General features: G+C 45.9%; 1 protein-coding gene across 3 annotated transcripts; it reads right to left on the reverse strand.

Moving 5' to 3' along the window:
* Positions 1–22: 22 nt before the first annotated feature.
* DGKA (diacylglycerol kinase alpha) lies at positions 23–12,401 on the reverse strand. 3 transcript variants are annotated; one of them, XM_074270067.1, is made up of 25 exons: positions 12,229–12,348; positions 11,467–11,785; positions 8,685–8,832; positions 8,100–8,176; positions 7,593–7,725; positions 7,278–7,358; positions 6,814–6,863; positions 6,344–6,418; positions 6,022–6,141; positions 5,759–5,876; positions 5,523–5,611; positions 5,236–5,355; positions 4,924–5,022; positions 4,543–4,614; positions 4,140–4,213; positions 3,893–3,967; positions 3,352–3,437; positions 3,176–3,265; positions 2,472–2,632; positions 2,038–2,102; positions 1,682–1,772; positions 1,119–1,314; positions 867–987; positions 597–657; positions 23–309 (listed from the first exon to the last, which is right to left on the reverse strand). In XM_074270067.1, the coding sequence occupies exons 3-25, from the start codon at positions 8,746–8,748 to the stop codon at positions 226–228; spliced, it is 2,202 nt and encodes a 733-aa protein (XP_074126168.1). In that variant the 5' UTR covers positions 8,749–8,832; positions 11,467–11,785; positions 12,229–12,348; the 3' UTR covers positions 23–225. The 3 variants fall into 3 exon arrangements, with proteins under 3 accessions (XP_074126168.1, XP_074126167.1, XP_074126169.1); XM_074270066.1 differs by lacking the exon at positions 11,467–11,785 and having other exon boundaries at positions 12,229–12,401; XM_074270068.1 differs by lacking the exon at positions 11,467–11,785 and having other exon boundaries at positions 7,605–7,725; positions 12,229–12,340.
* Between the last annotated feature and the right edge of the window lie 1,792 nt (positions 12,402–14,193).

Here is a 14,193-nt window from a genome sequence, read left to right on the forward strand (position 1 = left end):
TTCCTCAATTAACACAAGACTGTTTAGTGAAAAACCAAACAATTTTATTCAGATGAGGCACTTTCAATGTGTATGTTGAGCAGGAAGGGAAGCAGAGTGGGACAATAAATATTTGTGAGGGGAAGGAGCCCATCCAAGCTCACCAAGGGAGGAGCAGGGGGTGGGTAGCATAGATGTAGAGGAAAGCCTAGGGAAATGAAGAAGAGGGGCTGAAGCGCCCTTCTCTCAGGACCAAAGGTTGAAGAAGTTGGAGGAACGTGGTGGGGGGCCCATAAGCATAGGCATTTGATTCTTGTGCGTGATCTGGATCTGAAAGGTAAAGAACCCAGGTTCATAGTGAAGGAAGCTTGTGGGCTAAGGGATAAGGCAATGAGAGCTCCAGGGAAATGCTGTGGGAGTCTGGAGACATGTGACCTACCAGCATCATTAGAAAACTGCTGAGCTTAGAAATAGTGGTAGAGGGGACTTGGGAAGAAATGATTTGGGTTAGGAGCTCAGAGAAAACTTGGGAAACATGCTGACCATGTACAAGGTCAAGAACTGGATGACACTGGGGTAAAAGTTCGGGAACTAAAAAATCTTAGGGAAGAACTCACAGTACATGGTGCCTGCATCCAGGGTTCCCCGTCGATCTGCATGGGGAGGGCTTTTTTAGTCCTGTGGGAGTCCAGAGCACATTGCATGGAGAAGGCAAGGAAGGGAAAAGACCTAACATACCGATTTCCCCCAATTTACCTTTGGGAACTCTGATCCTATTCTCACCTGAGCACAATCTCCAAGCCCTTGGAACTATTCCATTATCATGTTCTCTCTATATCTCCTGTGTCCCTCCCTTCTTCTGCCACTAAGCTCTGATTTTTCCTTACCGAAAAGTAATTTGGGAGCATTTAGCAATCCGGTGTCCAGCATTCTTCAGCCTGGTATATATCTGACCCATTTCAATTGCTCCTTCTAATCCTACTACCTCCAGTCGCTTGTCACTCAGATCTGGGGAAATCCGAGGGGTGAACATAAGAAGAAAGAATATTCTCTGCCCTGCTCCCATCATTAAAAGGGCCATTCCACTCCTCCCCCTCCATTTAGTTAGGTGCCCCATAACCTTCCCAAGGTCCCTTCACCTTGTACACAGGTTTTCAGTGCTTCAGGGTTGGTGATTGCTTCAGGAGGTACAGAGGCCAAATCTAAACCCTGGGCATCTTTGGAGGGTCGCTTTTTGTCTCCCCAGAGATTGGAGCCTCCATGCATGCTGGGAATATTTAGGACTGCAATGCCCTCCAAGGATAGGTCACTCAGTGTCAAAGGTGTCCCACAGATCTGGGGTAGGTGAAGGAATGAGAATATGCTGGAGCTCATGTTTCCATTCCCCAAAGTGACTCATAGAGGCCTCTCTTTCTTTTAATGCCCTTCCCTAAGTCCTCCCCATGACTGGGCACCATTCCACCCTATGCCTTGGGTACTGGGTATCTTGTTGATGGGGTGAGATAGGAGGAGTTTTGCTTGGAAGACTGGGAGAAGGTCAGGGCTTTGGAGCCTGGGGGAAATATAATAGAGTCTGGACAAAGTGTGGCATTTAGGAGACAGAGCATTGGTATATATCAGAAAGTGAAAGAAATATGGGAGTGCTTGGGATGTCTTTTGGGTGTGGGGTTCAGGTCATGTTTGCAAAGTGTCCAAACCTCACCTCCACTGAAACAGACTCTTCCAGCTTTTTGCATGTGGAGAAGATGGACTCAGATGTGGCGAACTCCAAGTACCACAGCTTGTTCTTCATCCTGCCTCAGCCCCATACCCCAGGCCCAGGGGGGAGGGGGCAGGTTACATAGGCCAGGTTACATAGGCCCTGTGGGAGGGCAAGGGGGCAGAGGAGGCGAGAGAGCACTCCATCTCCAGTCTCTCTTAGGTGCAAGGGGAGCTTGGGGGTGGGAAGCTTAATGTATTCACTGCTTTATTTGGCACATGGACATAGACAGTAATCAAAGCCTGGCCCTCTCTGTTGCTCTGCCTACCCCATTCCCATTATTCCCAGACCTCCCTCACCTGCTGTTGAACTTCTCGGGATGTTTCTCCCTCATGATATGAAATCGGTGAGCAATAGAGGCATCCTGGGGTGAGGAAAGCAGAAGGTCATAGACAAGTTCCAACATCTTTCTTAATCAGCAAAGACTCCATTCCACCCCTCCAACTAGTTCAGTATCCAAAGAAACCATATCTAGGAACATTCCTATTTTTCTGTTGCTGGTATGGGAGGGAGGGAAAGGGGAGGGTAATTGCACAATAACTTAGATCTTGGATGCCAATGGTCCTATTAACTCAAGTGTCTATGAAAGCAGTCCTATTCCTTTAACTATTTCAATGGGTACTAGAATTTCAGACTTCTAGTTTCCTTTTTATAACTTCCATTCCCAATGATTTGAGTATTCACTTTTTCCTCTGATCCCACTCTCTTCCAAAAAAAAGCAAAGTCCACTGACCACGCCAATGGAGAAGTAATTGTTGATGATGTTGTAGGGGACTGGATCACTCTTTTCTTGGGGGTCCAGAGGAATCACTTCCACGGACCATCGATCCATATATACTGTTTCACTTAACTCTAAATCCTTGAGTATCTTCGATAAGTTTTCCCCATCATAACCTGAAGAGAAGAGGGGAGATAGGAGAAGCAACTGAAAAGGAAATTTCAGGTTCAACAAATTACCAGGGACTGTCTCATCTTGATTCTTTAGGAGCCCATGGCCCAATTTTGTGCATGTGTGTATAGATGTGCTGTGACACTGACTGTAGGGTACTGAAAAAATTTTTCTCTGATTATCATATTCTAGCTCTCTCCTATTTCCTTTTCCCAAAGCTTTAGCCTGGCTCTGATATTTCTCTCCTCAAATCCAGTAGTTTCTCTACTGGAATTATTCTCATCTCCAACACCTACTGAATCCCTATCTCTGTGAACTCCAAGAATGGTGGTCCATGTCAGCAGGAGAACAGTAAAGAAAACAGAATGACTCCTCCAGGCTTTAAAATATAGTTTCCCATATTTCTTGATTGTACTCTTATTCTTTTCTAAGTCATTACCTGTCCATCCACACCCCAACTTTCATGATCCTCTCAGCCTTCTAGGCTCTTTTTTCCTTTAGGCTCTCTTTATTATATCCTCTTCTGCACTCTCATCAATGGCACTCACCTCCTCCCCATCTTAGGCATCGAGCTAGGTCATTCCCTGTGCCTAGGGGAAGCACAGCCACTGGTGGTGGGTTAGGGAAGCTGGCCTTGTCTGGGAATAGAAGAGACAGAAGTGGAGTCAGGAAGGCCACCACTTCTCTGGCCCCCAGTTCTCCATGCTTCTCCCCCTACACTGACCAATGGCATCTAGGATCCAGCCTACTGTGCCGTCTCCTCCACATACCAATACCCGGAAATCTGGGAGGTCCTTGAAGAACTTGAGCCTGAGATAGAGAAAGGGAGAAGGGGATCATGATGGTAAATAAAATTGGAAGGCCCCTGATTTGTTGACCCTCAATGAGATATTTCCTTGCTGATCACCACCTCCAATATCCCACTTACAGGATTTGTTCATAGCAAGAACTGAAATCAGACTAATGGCTGAGAAAGGGAAAAATCTGAAGCTGTATAAAGAAAAGAGACTTTAAGAGGGGCTTGTTAACAACTGGGAAAACAAAGGATCTTCCTTGGAGATCCCCGCAACACAGGAAAAAAGTCTCAATTTGTATGTTTAAAGGTAGACCAGCAGGGAAAAAAAGATGATCCTAGAGGTCCTATTTTGAATTCCCTGTCCCTTGAACATAAAACAATTCCCCCAGCATTTCTCACACACTCAACCCTGCTCCCCACAACACATACCTAGACATTTATACTAAACTGTAAATATTCCTATACTCACCCTGGTTCAGGACCCCCCTTTGCAAGGCTGTAAACCTGTCGTGGGTTCAGCAGGTACTGGAACTTTCGAAGGACCCTAGGGTTTATGAAGGTGCAATGATGAAGTCATTTTCCTATTCTCTCCTGAAACATTCTTTCAAGCTGCCCCCTTCCCCTTCTCAAATCTAATTCCTGGGAAGCATCTTTCCACCTTTCTTGTAGCAGCATTTCCAACCTATGAATCCACCTCCCTCCTTATTTCCACTTACCTCTCCCCCTGCTTCCCACCACTTTTGGGGTTCACAAAGACGAGAAGTGGGTGGGTGTTGGGGACCGGAATAATCTGTTTAAGATCAGAAGCAATAAAAACAGGGTAGGGATATTATGTAAGAGCCATATTAGACCCCTAAGATTAACTATGATAATTTATATTTATAGAGTGTTAAAATTTAAGACATTTCAGGGGCAACAGAAAACGTGGGACTGGGACTTCGCTCAGAGATGTCTTCATTTCCCCTTTCCCTTTTGCCTGTTATTATCAGGAAGAAGATCTAGGAACCAGGTTATATTTTCTGGATTTCCCCCAACTTTATCCTCCCCTAGTTCAGAGCCCAGCCATCCTAGTCCCCGAGGCTTTCCCCCACCATGAAGCCCAGGCACTGCTGCCTGTACCCGCAGGGCCTGCCCATCAGGGACCAAATGTTGTAATTCATCCACATTCCTGGCGCTCAAGTTCTGGCGGTCCTGTTCAGAGGCAGAGGTAAACAGAAGGGAGGAAGGCTGAATCTTGTGTATGGGTATCTGTGTCCCTGCTGAATCCACTTTGTGGGGCCTTCACTATTTCTCAGCCACAGATAGGTACCAGTCTGGCCTGAACCCTAAAGAAATGGGTAAGAGTGATAGGCTCTCTCTGAGATCAATGGGTACTCTCTAGGGAAGCTATGAAATTTGTGCAAAATCTAGGGGGGGTGTGGCTTTCTACAGGGTTTGGGGATATTCTATAGGTTCTCTTTCCAATATGTTTCTTCTCTTTTCCCAAGCCCAAGTGCTCACCAGGATACAAGGATAGATAGCTGAGGGAGGCAGGATATGGTCACGGAGCATCCCACAGTCACATTCAGGGCTCATGGTAGAGAGACAGTCCTCATGGATCTAGGGAATAAGAGAAAACATTAGTGGAAGATTTACCTTATGGCTTTCCAACTCAGGGAGGAGAAAAGGGATAGAAGACATTATAGTAGGAAAGTCTTAAGAGGGACTAAGGGGAAGGGTTGCTTCTGGAGAAAGCCTGGGGACAAGAAGCTGAGGGGAATCTAAGACAGTTGGGAAGATCTTGGAGGTCTGGAGAAAAAGGTCTGTTCTGACCTGGAAATGGCACCACACACAATGCAGTCCTGTCAGGCTTTGGAAATTCCGTATCTTCTTTTGGCAACAGTCACAGCGCCCAGAGTCACAGCCTCCACGAACCCACACATGGGTCTGGGCCTTAAGGGAGTGGGAATAACCCGATGGCTCAAAAGAGCAGAGTAATATCTGGTTTAGGTTACCCCTGCTTCCTAAGAAGTGGGGGGTACCCTTACACCCAGAGAAGTCCAGAAAAGGGGCTGAGGAAAGGTAATGAAAACATGAGATTGAGGTTAAGGGTCACTCACACCAGTGTCTTTCTTGGACTTGGCATAGGTGCTGACTTCACAGGGTGAAGCCTTCTTGGCACAGCGCTCATGTACTGTGAATTTACAAACTGGGAGAGGGAGAAAAAGAAAAGAGAGGGGAAGCTCTTAACTATGATTGGAGCCCCCGAGGTCACTCACTCATCACGAGCACAAGTCTTAAGTCTCCATCACTCAAAGATTGTTCCAACCTCCCACCTGTTTCCCAATATACTCACAGGTACAAGAGAGTCCCCGCTTGGTTATCCCGAGCAGCATTGTCTCACATACATTACAATAAGCTGGACGGGAAAATTGCTTCAGCCGCCACATGTGCTGCCCATCATCCTTCAAGCTCTGTGGAGGGTACCACAAGTAATCTAGATGAGGGACACTTAAGTCCTTCTCCCAGTACCACTTCCTGGACGGCAGTCATAATCCTCCCCAAAAGAGCTCAGAGATGGAAGGAGAGAAATGCACACTCCCTTTCTCCTTGACTTACCACCTCTAGTCCCAACAGCACCAGCAGAGGCACAGTGGTAGATCCACCTCGTACCCACTCAGCCAGAGAGACTGTACCACTGCCATCATAGTCAATCTCTTTCATCATCTCCTGCAAAATCTGAATTTTGGGGAAAAGCATCAAGAATTAAAAAACATTTCATATATACAAAGTCCCACTGGTTAGATCCCCAACTTGAAGAGTCCAGCCCAATCCAGATATTAAGGATGATCATCAGAGGGAAGGACAAAAGAGATACAAAGTCCATGGGAGGGAATTATACATGGATGGGGAAAGAAAAAAAAACAACAAACTGCCTTACTGGTCTCAGCTCAGTTACATCCCAGTCCAGATATCTTGCCACACGCATCATCTGGGTGATAATTCTGTCCACTTCCTAGGAAGATCCAGGATCAAATCTCTCATATCCTGTACAAGGCACTGACTTTCCCTTAAAAAGTCTTTTTTCATGGACCAAGAAACTGAAATCCTCATCTCTAAGTCTACCTCCCCCATAGTCTTATCTGTTTATGGAAATCTTATGGTGTAGGAGGGAGTAGAGTAGAGTAGGATGGGATGGTGAGTGAGGACAACTCCTACTTCTTGTCCCATGCCCCTTCTGTCCTTTCTCTGGGAGTCAGAACCCATTCCACCACACTGCCCAGAAAACTCAACTTCTTTTTCCAGCATCATCTGCATCTGCACAGGATGGGGGCCCAAAGAAGGAAGAAAAAAGACAAAAATGTCTCCATCCCCCATCCCCTAACCCCTTCCCCAGTCTTCAGAACTCACCGAGCTGTCCAGGAGTCCATTTCTGTCTGTATCATATAGCTTGAAGGTAACTGTGAATTGGGTGAGGAAGTAGAGCTAGGGTCAGCTTATGGAAGCCATTCTCATAGCCTGCCCTTAACCTTTTCCCTGCCTCCTTGAAGAGTTCGATGCTAGAGGAAAAAGAGACTATAAACTCTGCCCTCAGAAATTCTGCTAGGAACTAATACATTTATGAACATAAAACTAAGGATAAGAGTAAGCTATATATTATACCTGAATAAAGATATGTAAAAGAAAGCTAGAGGAAATAGGGGAGTAGTAAGAAGAACCTGAAAGGCCATTCCTAGGGGTTCCATCTCTTTCTATGGATGCTTCAGTGACTAAGAATCCTGAAAGAGTTAGGATAGCTGGAAATACCTTCTCCCTCAGCTTTTCCCTTTATCCCAACCTTCCCCCTCAATATTTCTCTTGTTTTAATGACTCACACTCTAGCTTGTCTTCAGGCCGTCCACCCTCCAGTAAGGAGAAATAGCAGGAGACATCATTGAGACAGATCAAGGATACTTCTGGTGGAGGAGAGTTCAGCAAGGTCAGAGGTTCCTCTCTGATCCAGCTAATCTGGTCCCTTTCTAGCCCATCCCCTCCTTTATCTTTGTCCCCTCTTGTCAAATAACAGTCTTAAATCACCCCTTCTTTCTTCAAACAGACTGAGCAAAGACCATCAACTGAATTAGTTCAGGCCCCAAGCCGGTTTGATCTTGCTTCCAAGGCTCAGTACTTGTTAACTCCCAATTCCATACCTTGTTCATCACCTTGTTTTTGAGACTCCATAGTCTGGAAGGATCCAAAAAGTGCTTGACTCAGTTGTGGAGGAACACTATTCACCTCCAGGTAGGCTTTCAGGAAGAGCTGAAATCCTTCATATCCTATGGACTAGTGTAGAAATGGGTATTACCTTAGAGGTCTGGCTGGAGAACAAGGAATGATGGGCCAGGAACAAAGGTAAAGCTTGGGAATATCTTAGGGTGAGCCATGATCATCTCTGTCAAGAAGGTGTTTCTCTACTCAAGTTATTTATCCTCTTTCCACCCTTTATGTTACAAGAGTCTAGAGATGAGGATGGGAAGTTCTATGGGAATGAGGGCCTCAGAGGAACAAAAACAATAAGATATGGGATTCTGGGATGTGGGGGTACAAAATAGGGGGAACAGGAAGTGATCCCTGGAGTTGGGGGTCTTGAAGGAACAGCAGAAATCCCACAGGGAAGGGGCTAGGAGCTGGGAGAAGATTTTGTAGATGCCTCTCACATCTCCCTGGAGATACTGAGCCAATTCTCCATCTTCATTGAACAGAGCTAGGACATCACTGACTTTCTTGGTTGAATCTGGAGGAGATAATAGATAAAATCAGGGCAGGATCTCCTCTCATCTCCAAAATGCAGATCTGCCTTAAAAGTATATAATTCTAGATATTTAGAGTTGAAGAACACCTTAAAAAGAATTTCTTCCAACCATTTCATTTTACAGATAAAGAAAGGGAGGGCCACTGAGAAGTAACATCCAAAAGAGTAGCCCATAGAGAGATAAATTCTGCTGCTCAAAGTGACAGAGATATGGAGAAAGATACACACACACAGAAACCAAAAAATAGCGTTATAGACAATTTCAAGGTCTCAGAGTAGGGCAACTTGGGGAACAGAGCAAGGGATCAGTGATTTCAAATCTCAGTTATTTACTTCCTTCCCCACGCCCTGATCATGGCATAGGACAGCTCAAGATTACTTGAAGATTAAAGGCCAGCCTGAGGAAGGAAGTCCTCAGCAAAAAAGCATCTTCGGAAATGGAAATCATGTAGGGGATCCCAGGAAGGGGAGGCGGGGACAGAAAACTCACATTCCATATATTCCTGTAATTGAGCAAAGTCCTTGGGGCTTAGGGGGCCCCCGTTTTTCAACATCTTTTCGACTGCTTCCTGAATTGGCAGACTAAGAGGATGACCTTCCCTTGGAGGAGTCTGGAGTAGAGGCTGGGATGGGGGATACTGAAAGAGAGATGCACAATAATATGTGTTACCCAGAAGTGAGATATAGGGAGGATGTTGGTACTGGTAACAGTGTCTCCTTTCCTGGCCCTGCCCCACTGGGGGAAACCACTTCTCTACTCCTTCCTCCTCCCACCTCCTATTTTTAGCTGTTTCTCGGTCCCTGGTCCTTCCCACTCTCTTGTACATCCCCCCACCCTGGCGGTGGTTCTCTAGGAAAGGGATCTCTGGAAGGCCAGCTCATACTTGCATCTAGCTCCACCTTCCAACTTTTCAGTATCTTGACCCCTCCCTTCACTTACTTTATCCCCCTCCCCCCCTACTCTCAGTCCTAAGTTCGCTCCAGGTCTCACCTCCATGGGTAGGGCTACTACCTCTAGCACCCCTGAATCCAGGGGCGGAGGAAGACCAAGCTGGCCACGGCCCTGCCCACTCCTCTCCTCCCAGCTGTGCCCGAGGAAGAAGACATTGGACCCAGAGTGGGCAGGGCTGAAAAGAGCTTAACTAGTTCCCCAGGACTTTGAGAAAAAGGAGCAAGGGAGACAAGGACATGGGTGGGAGGCCTTATTATTCCCTGGCCGAACACATCTTGGGAAACCCTAGTCTCAGCCTCTCCAACTCTGGACTGTTGGCACTTAGGGGGAAAAAGGAGTGAACTGAGGGCAGTCTGTTTTCTTTTCTTGTTATTGTATCTCTGGCGCCCCGCTGGATGCCTGGAGCAAAATAAATGCTTATTGAATTGAATTAGATTGCAGAGAATGCAGCAAACTTTAGGGACTAGATTATGTTTCCTTCTAAAGGATCCCAGAGGGGAAGTTTCTAGGACTGTCTTCTCACGACTTAAGGCAACTTTGGTAAGGGAAAAGGAGGAGGCAGCGCCCCAGGAAGGTAGCTGAAGTCTGCAAGGGTAACCCTGGCTGTTTTCCTTCCTGTGGTAGCGAGAAACTTGTGCTCATTCACCTCTCTGCTTCCCCCTCCTACCCCAACCCAGCCTTTGCCTAGTGTTTGTCTATTCTCCACCTCAGCTAGTATCTCCCAGCCAGCCCTCTCTGGTTTCTGTGCCTCGTTCTCCTCCCCAATCCCTCTGTGTCTGAATTGAAGCTCCGGGGGGGGGGGGCTCAAGGACCTAGAGCCAGCTGCTGCTGGGAAGAAAAAGGGCCATTTTCCACAGGGACTGTGGTACACTCAGTCTTGGAGCCACTGTTTCCATTAGATCTAATGGATATCAGTAGCTAATAAGACATAATGTCACAGCTAATAGATCTGGTTGGATTAATGAACTTCCCTTTCATAAACACCGTTCCCACATGTAAAGGGAGTACCAACTGAAGAAAGGGACAGGGGAAGGTGAACAAGGGGCAGGCAGTTTTTTTTCTTGTTCCAGGAGCTCAAAGTGTCAGGTTAGAAGATGAAACTGAGGCAATAGGGTGGAAAGAAAGAACCTGTATGGTGCTAGAAGAATGGGAAAAGGGAGCTATTTAGCCAGGGAAGAATTAAACTCCAGGAAATTTCTTCACATTATCACTCCCCAACACAGCAGAGAAGATCCATTCTAAATTTCTCCATACCTCAAACTTGAGACCTCTTTTCAATCCCCCAATTGTGCTACATTACCATCCTGGATCTCTATTTTCAATGTCTCCAGGGGATGAAAGGATCTAGAAATACTCAATCCAATCTGTCTCCCAAGGGGTTCTCCACTGACTAGCAGGGAAGACCGAGAAGGCAGCATAGCCCTAATGAGTGGACTAGTGATTCATGCATGTAATTGTCCGCACTTGCTAAAGCCAACGTCCATAATCCAGGTACCCCAGATCCCAGGCAAATTTTCCCATTTTCCTCACAGACTTCAGGTGGGTCAGAACTAATCCGGGGAACTGGAAGGGTCTAGGAACTACCACCAGAATATCTAGAAAATCCTGTAGATTTTGGGTTTGCTTTAAAAATATATATATTTTTTTTTGGAAAGGGAAGGAAAAAAATGAGAGACCATGGGTGGTGTGTGCAAGCAGAGACTGAGAATTATCAGTCCTGGATCTCATAAAAATCAATCAACGACTACAACAGAATTTAGGAATTTGGGTACATGGATTCCTCAGGCCCTGCCTCATCACAATTTTCTGATTAATTGTAATCTGGGCTAGTCCAAGCAAAAGACTAGGTAGGGGCAGGGCAAGTCTGCTGCTTTCTTCATTATGTGACTCATCCTTCCCTCCCCTCCTTCCCCAGACTCTCCAGGTTTATAGCATGGTAAGGAAAAGAGTTAGTCACTCATGTATGTATAGAAGTCTAAAGTGACTTTAGGTATCTTTTAATCCAACTCCCCTTCACCTAATGTACAACTGAGAAAACTGAGGCACGGAGATCAAATGACTTGCCTTTCAAGGTCATTTTCCAGCTGGTTAGTGGAGAGACTACAACCCCTGTTTTCTGATCCAAGTCTAGTGTTATTCTCACTCTACTACACTGCCTCTACATTTTAACTCTTATTTTACCACTTCTTTTGCCTAGGGCTACTGGTATTGAAAGAAATCAACACTTATGTTCAAAACATTTTCTAGTTTAGTATTTTTCCTTAAAAAACAAATTCAAGAAGTTTGAAACAAATTGTTACATGAAACAACGTATCTTAACCTTTAAGGAAGATTCCCAAGGCCATGGAGGCTTTGAGCGCAGAAGGAAACATTGCAGAACACTGCAGAAGGGAACACTGGAAAAGGATGACTGGGAGCTAGGCCACCTGGGTCGTGAACAGCAGCAGCTCGGGGACCAGCTGGCAAGAGTCCTTCGGCCACTCAATGGACTTAAGTTTTGCTTTTTCCCAGCTGACAATTGGGTACCCCGGAGGCAAAGATTTAGATTAAGGATTTCTAAATCACTTCACCCTCAGGGAGCACCGCAATAAAAGTTGGGGTTGAGTGCTATGATTTGCCCATCGGGTTAATTCTCCTCCCTAAAAAGAGTAAGAATAGAATATAGACAGAGAACAAAAAATGCGGCAAGGGGAGGAGGGTGGGGTGAGATGGTGGACCGCCCGAAGTCACAGTGTGTAAATTCGGACCTAGATCTAGGAAGGAGGGATCCATTAATCCAGAAGCACACTGCTCTTCCAACCAAGGAAGCAGATACCCAGGTCCATTCCTCCCAGCGACACTTCTGCTCCCCACTCAGGGTTGACTTTCTACTCCCTTCCTCCAAATATCCCCAACCTTCACTCCTTCCCCCCTTCTTTCCCCGCCTCCCCTCCACAGCCTACGATTTGTTCCAATCCTAAGGGTTTTTTCCTCCGACTGATCCCGCCATACCAACTGGGAGACACCCAGCAGGTTTTCACTCCCTGCCCCTCCTTCGGGGATGAGGTGAGTGGGGAGTTAATGAGGGGTTTATGGAGTTTACCTTAAGGAGAGCGGAGCGGCGCGGGAGGGTGCTGCGGCGCCAGCGCTGGAGCAAGGAGCCAGAGCTATTGCCCGAGCTGGGTTTGGGGAGCCGGGCGGGGCGGGCTCTGCCTCCTGAGGGCCACCCAGAGACTGACGACACAGCCTCCAGCTCCCGCCCTTCAGCCTAGCGGGACTCGCCCCTACCCCGATCTCCCCTTCCCCCCCCCCCCCATCCTCCCGTTCTCTCCCTATTCCCCAGCCCATGGCAAGGACCCAGCTAGTTTACTGCTCTCAAACTAGATTCCCTCTGCCGTTTTGTTGGTCCCGAAGATCTCAGTGACATTATTCATTCTTACAACTCAACCCTCAGACCTTAGTAAATCCTCCTCCCCATTTTTTTTGTCTTCAATGGTAGATCATCCAATGACGTCCCTTTCCACTTTCACCTTCTTCTGACCCTGACAGACTAGAGATTAAAGGAAGAGCTGAGGGGCTGAAAGGACACCGCCCCATTCTTCCTCGGTGGTCCTTTTCCTTATGGAGGTAGTGTCTTTGATCCGAAATCGATTGGAAGAGAACTCGTGTTCAAATCCTTGCTTAATGCCTGGGGAACTTTCAGCACTGAATCTTTTAGGGCCTCAGGTCTCTTATCTGTAAAATGGGAGTCGAACCAAATGCCCTTCTAGTTTAAACACATGCTATAATAGTTATGGCGATTTCCTTTCTTCCTCTAGTAATTTTCAAGCTCTTTTTCTGAGTCCATGGATTTCAATCACCAGATATCCTCAAAATCATATCAGATTAAGGAAGCTCAGTCTAGATTCCTCACTTGAACACAACTAAAGAAAATCTCCAGAGCCTCATGCTCCCTCATACTGCACAGATTTCTAGGTTTCTCAGATCCCAAATGACACCGTTTCATTATTCTGGAAACATTTCCATCCTTCACCTTCACTTTACTTTGTGGAGTATAGGGATGTGTGTCTATGTGTACAGTGTTCCCCTCTAATCCTTTTATTCCATTTCTATTTCCTGCCCCTCTTCTCTGCTACACTAGTCCAATGACTATCCATGCTTCACCAGAAATGGAAAATGAAAGCAAAAATATTGTGCTTCTCCTACCTCAGAACAGGGAGGTTCTGTGTCCCAGAAAGAGACTTTCAGTAGAGAAGACACTTTGGGACCCCAGTAGAGAGTGGGGCTAGAAGACTGAAAAAAAGTTTAAAGCCTTTGCATTTAAAGATTTAAGTGTTCTCTTCAGCCACATCTTATCTCCAATGACCAGGATTCCCTTCTTAAAGTGGAACAAGTAACCATTGTTTTCTGGAATGTCTTCTCTCAAACCTGCTTTAACATCTAAAGTGGGAGAGTTGTATAAACCAGCCTCTTCAACCTCTTCAAATGGGACATCTCTCTTTTAATGGGATTGGAAAAAGAGCTAAAATGTTTCTGTTTAGCCCCAATATAGACACCCTTGGGGGGATCCTCCCTTATGTTCCCCAGAAAGGAAGCTGCTAAGTAAAAAGGTTCTGCTAGGAAGAGGTTGCTGCTGGTTATCTTAGCTAAAGATCTGGGGCAGGTGTCTGAGAGGCAAGGCCATGTAGTCTCTCTCTGCTTCCTCCCATTTTTAGAGAGAATAAAAAATAATTCATATTTCCATAACAAGCTTGAAGTCTTGAAAAACACTCTCCTTACAATGCTCCACTGAGGAATAGGGCATTATTCTAGTTTATAGATGATAAAACTAAGATTCATAGGTGAAATAACTTGCATGTGGTTAAACAGTTGTGTATAATTGAGAAAAATTTTGCCTGTTTGCTTTATTTTTAAAGTTTCCTACCTTTAAAATGTGATATATGTGTAATTTGTAATAATGTAAGAGGAAGTAGAATAGCAAACAGGATAGAAAAATCCAACCTAGGAGTCAGGAATACCCGTGTCCAGCATCCCTGAGATTTCAACCCCTTCCAAGAGAGTGGCCAAG

This window comes from Sminthopsis crassicaudata, chromosome 5, assembly GCF_048593235.1.
Source record: "Sminthopsis crassicaudata isolate SCR6 chromosome 5, ASM4859323v1, whole genome shotgun sequence".
In the NCBI taxonomy this organism is placed as follows: Eukaryota; Metazoa; Chordata; class Mammalia; order Dasyuromorphia; family Dasyuridae; genus Sminthopsis; species Sminthopsis crassicaudata.

Bases quoted from the DNA above. Each gene is read 5' to 3' on its own strand.
- DGKA (XM_074270066.1), bottom strand. From the start codon at position 8,748: ATGTTGAAAAACGGGGGCCCCCTAAGCCCCAAGGACTTTGCTCAATTA. The intron at 6,864-7,277 runs GTGAGTCATTAA...CCCAATTCACAG, and splicing joins GCCTGAAGACAAGCTAGAGT to TTACCTTCAAGCTATATGAT. The intron at 3,266-3,351 runs GTCAGTGTAGGG...TTCTATTCCCAG, and splicing joins CTGGATCCTAGATGCCATTG to ACAAGGCCAGCTTCCCTAAC.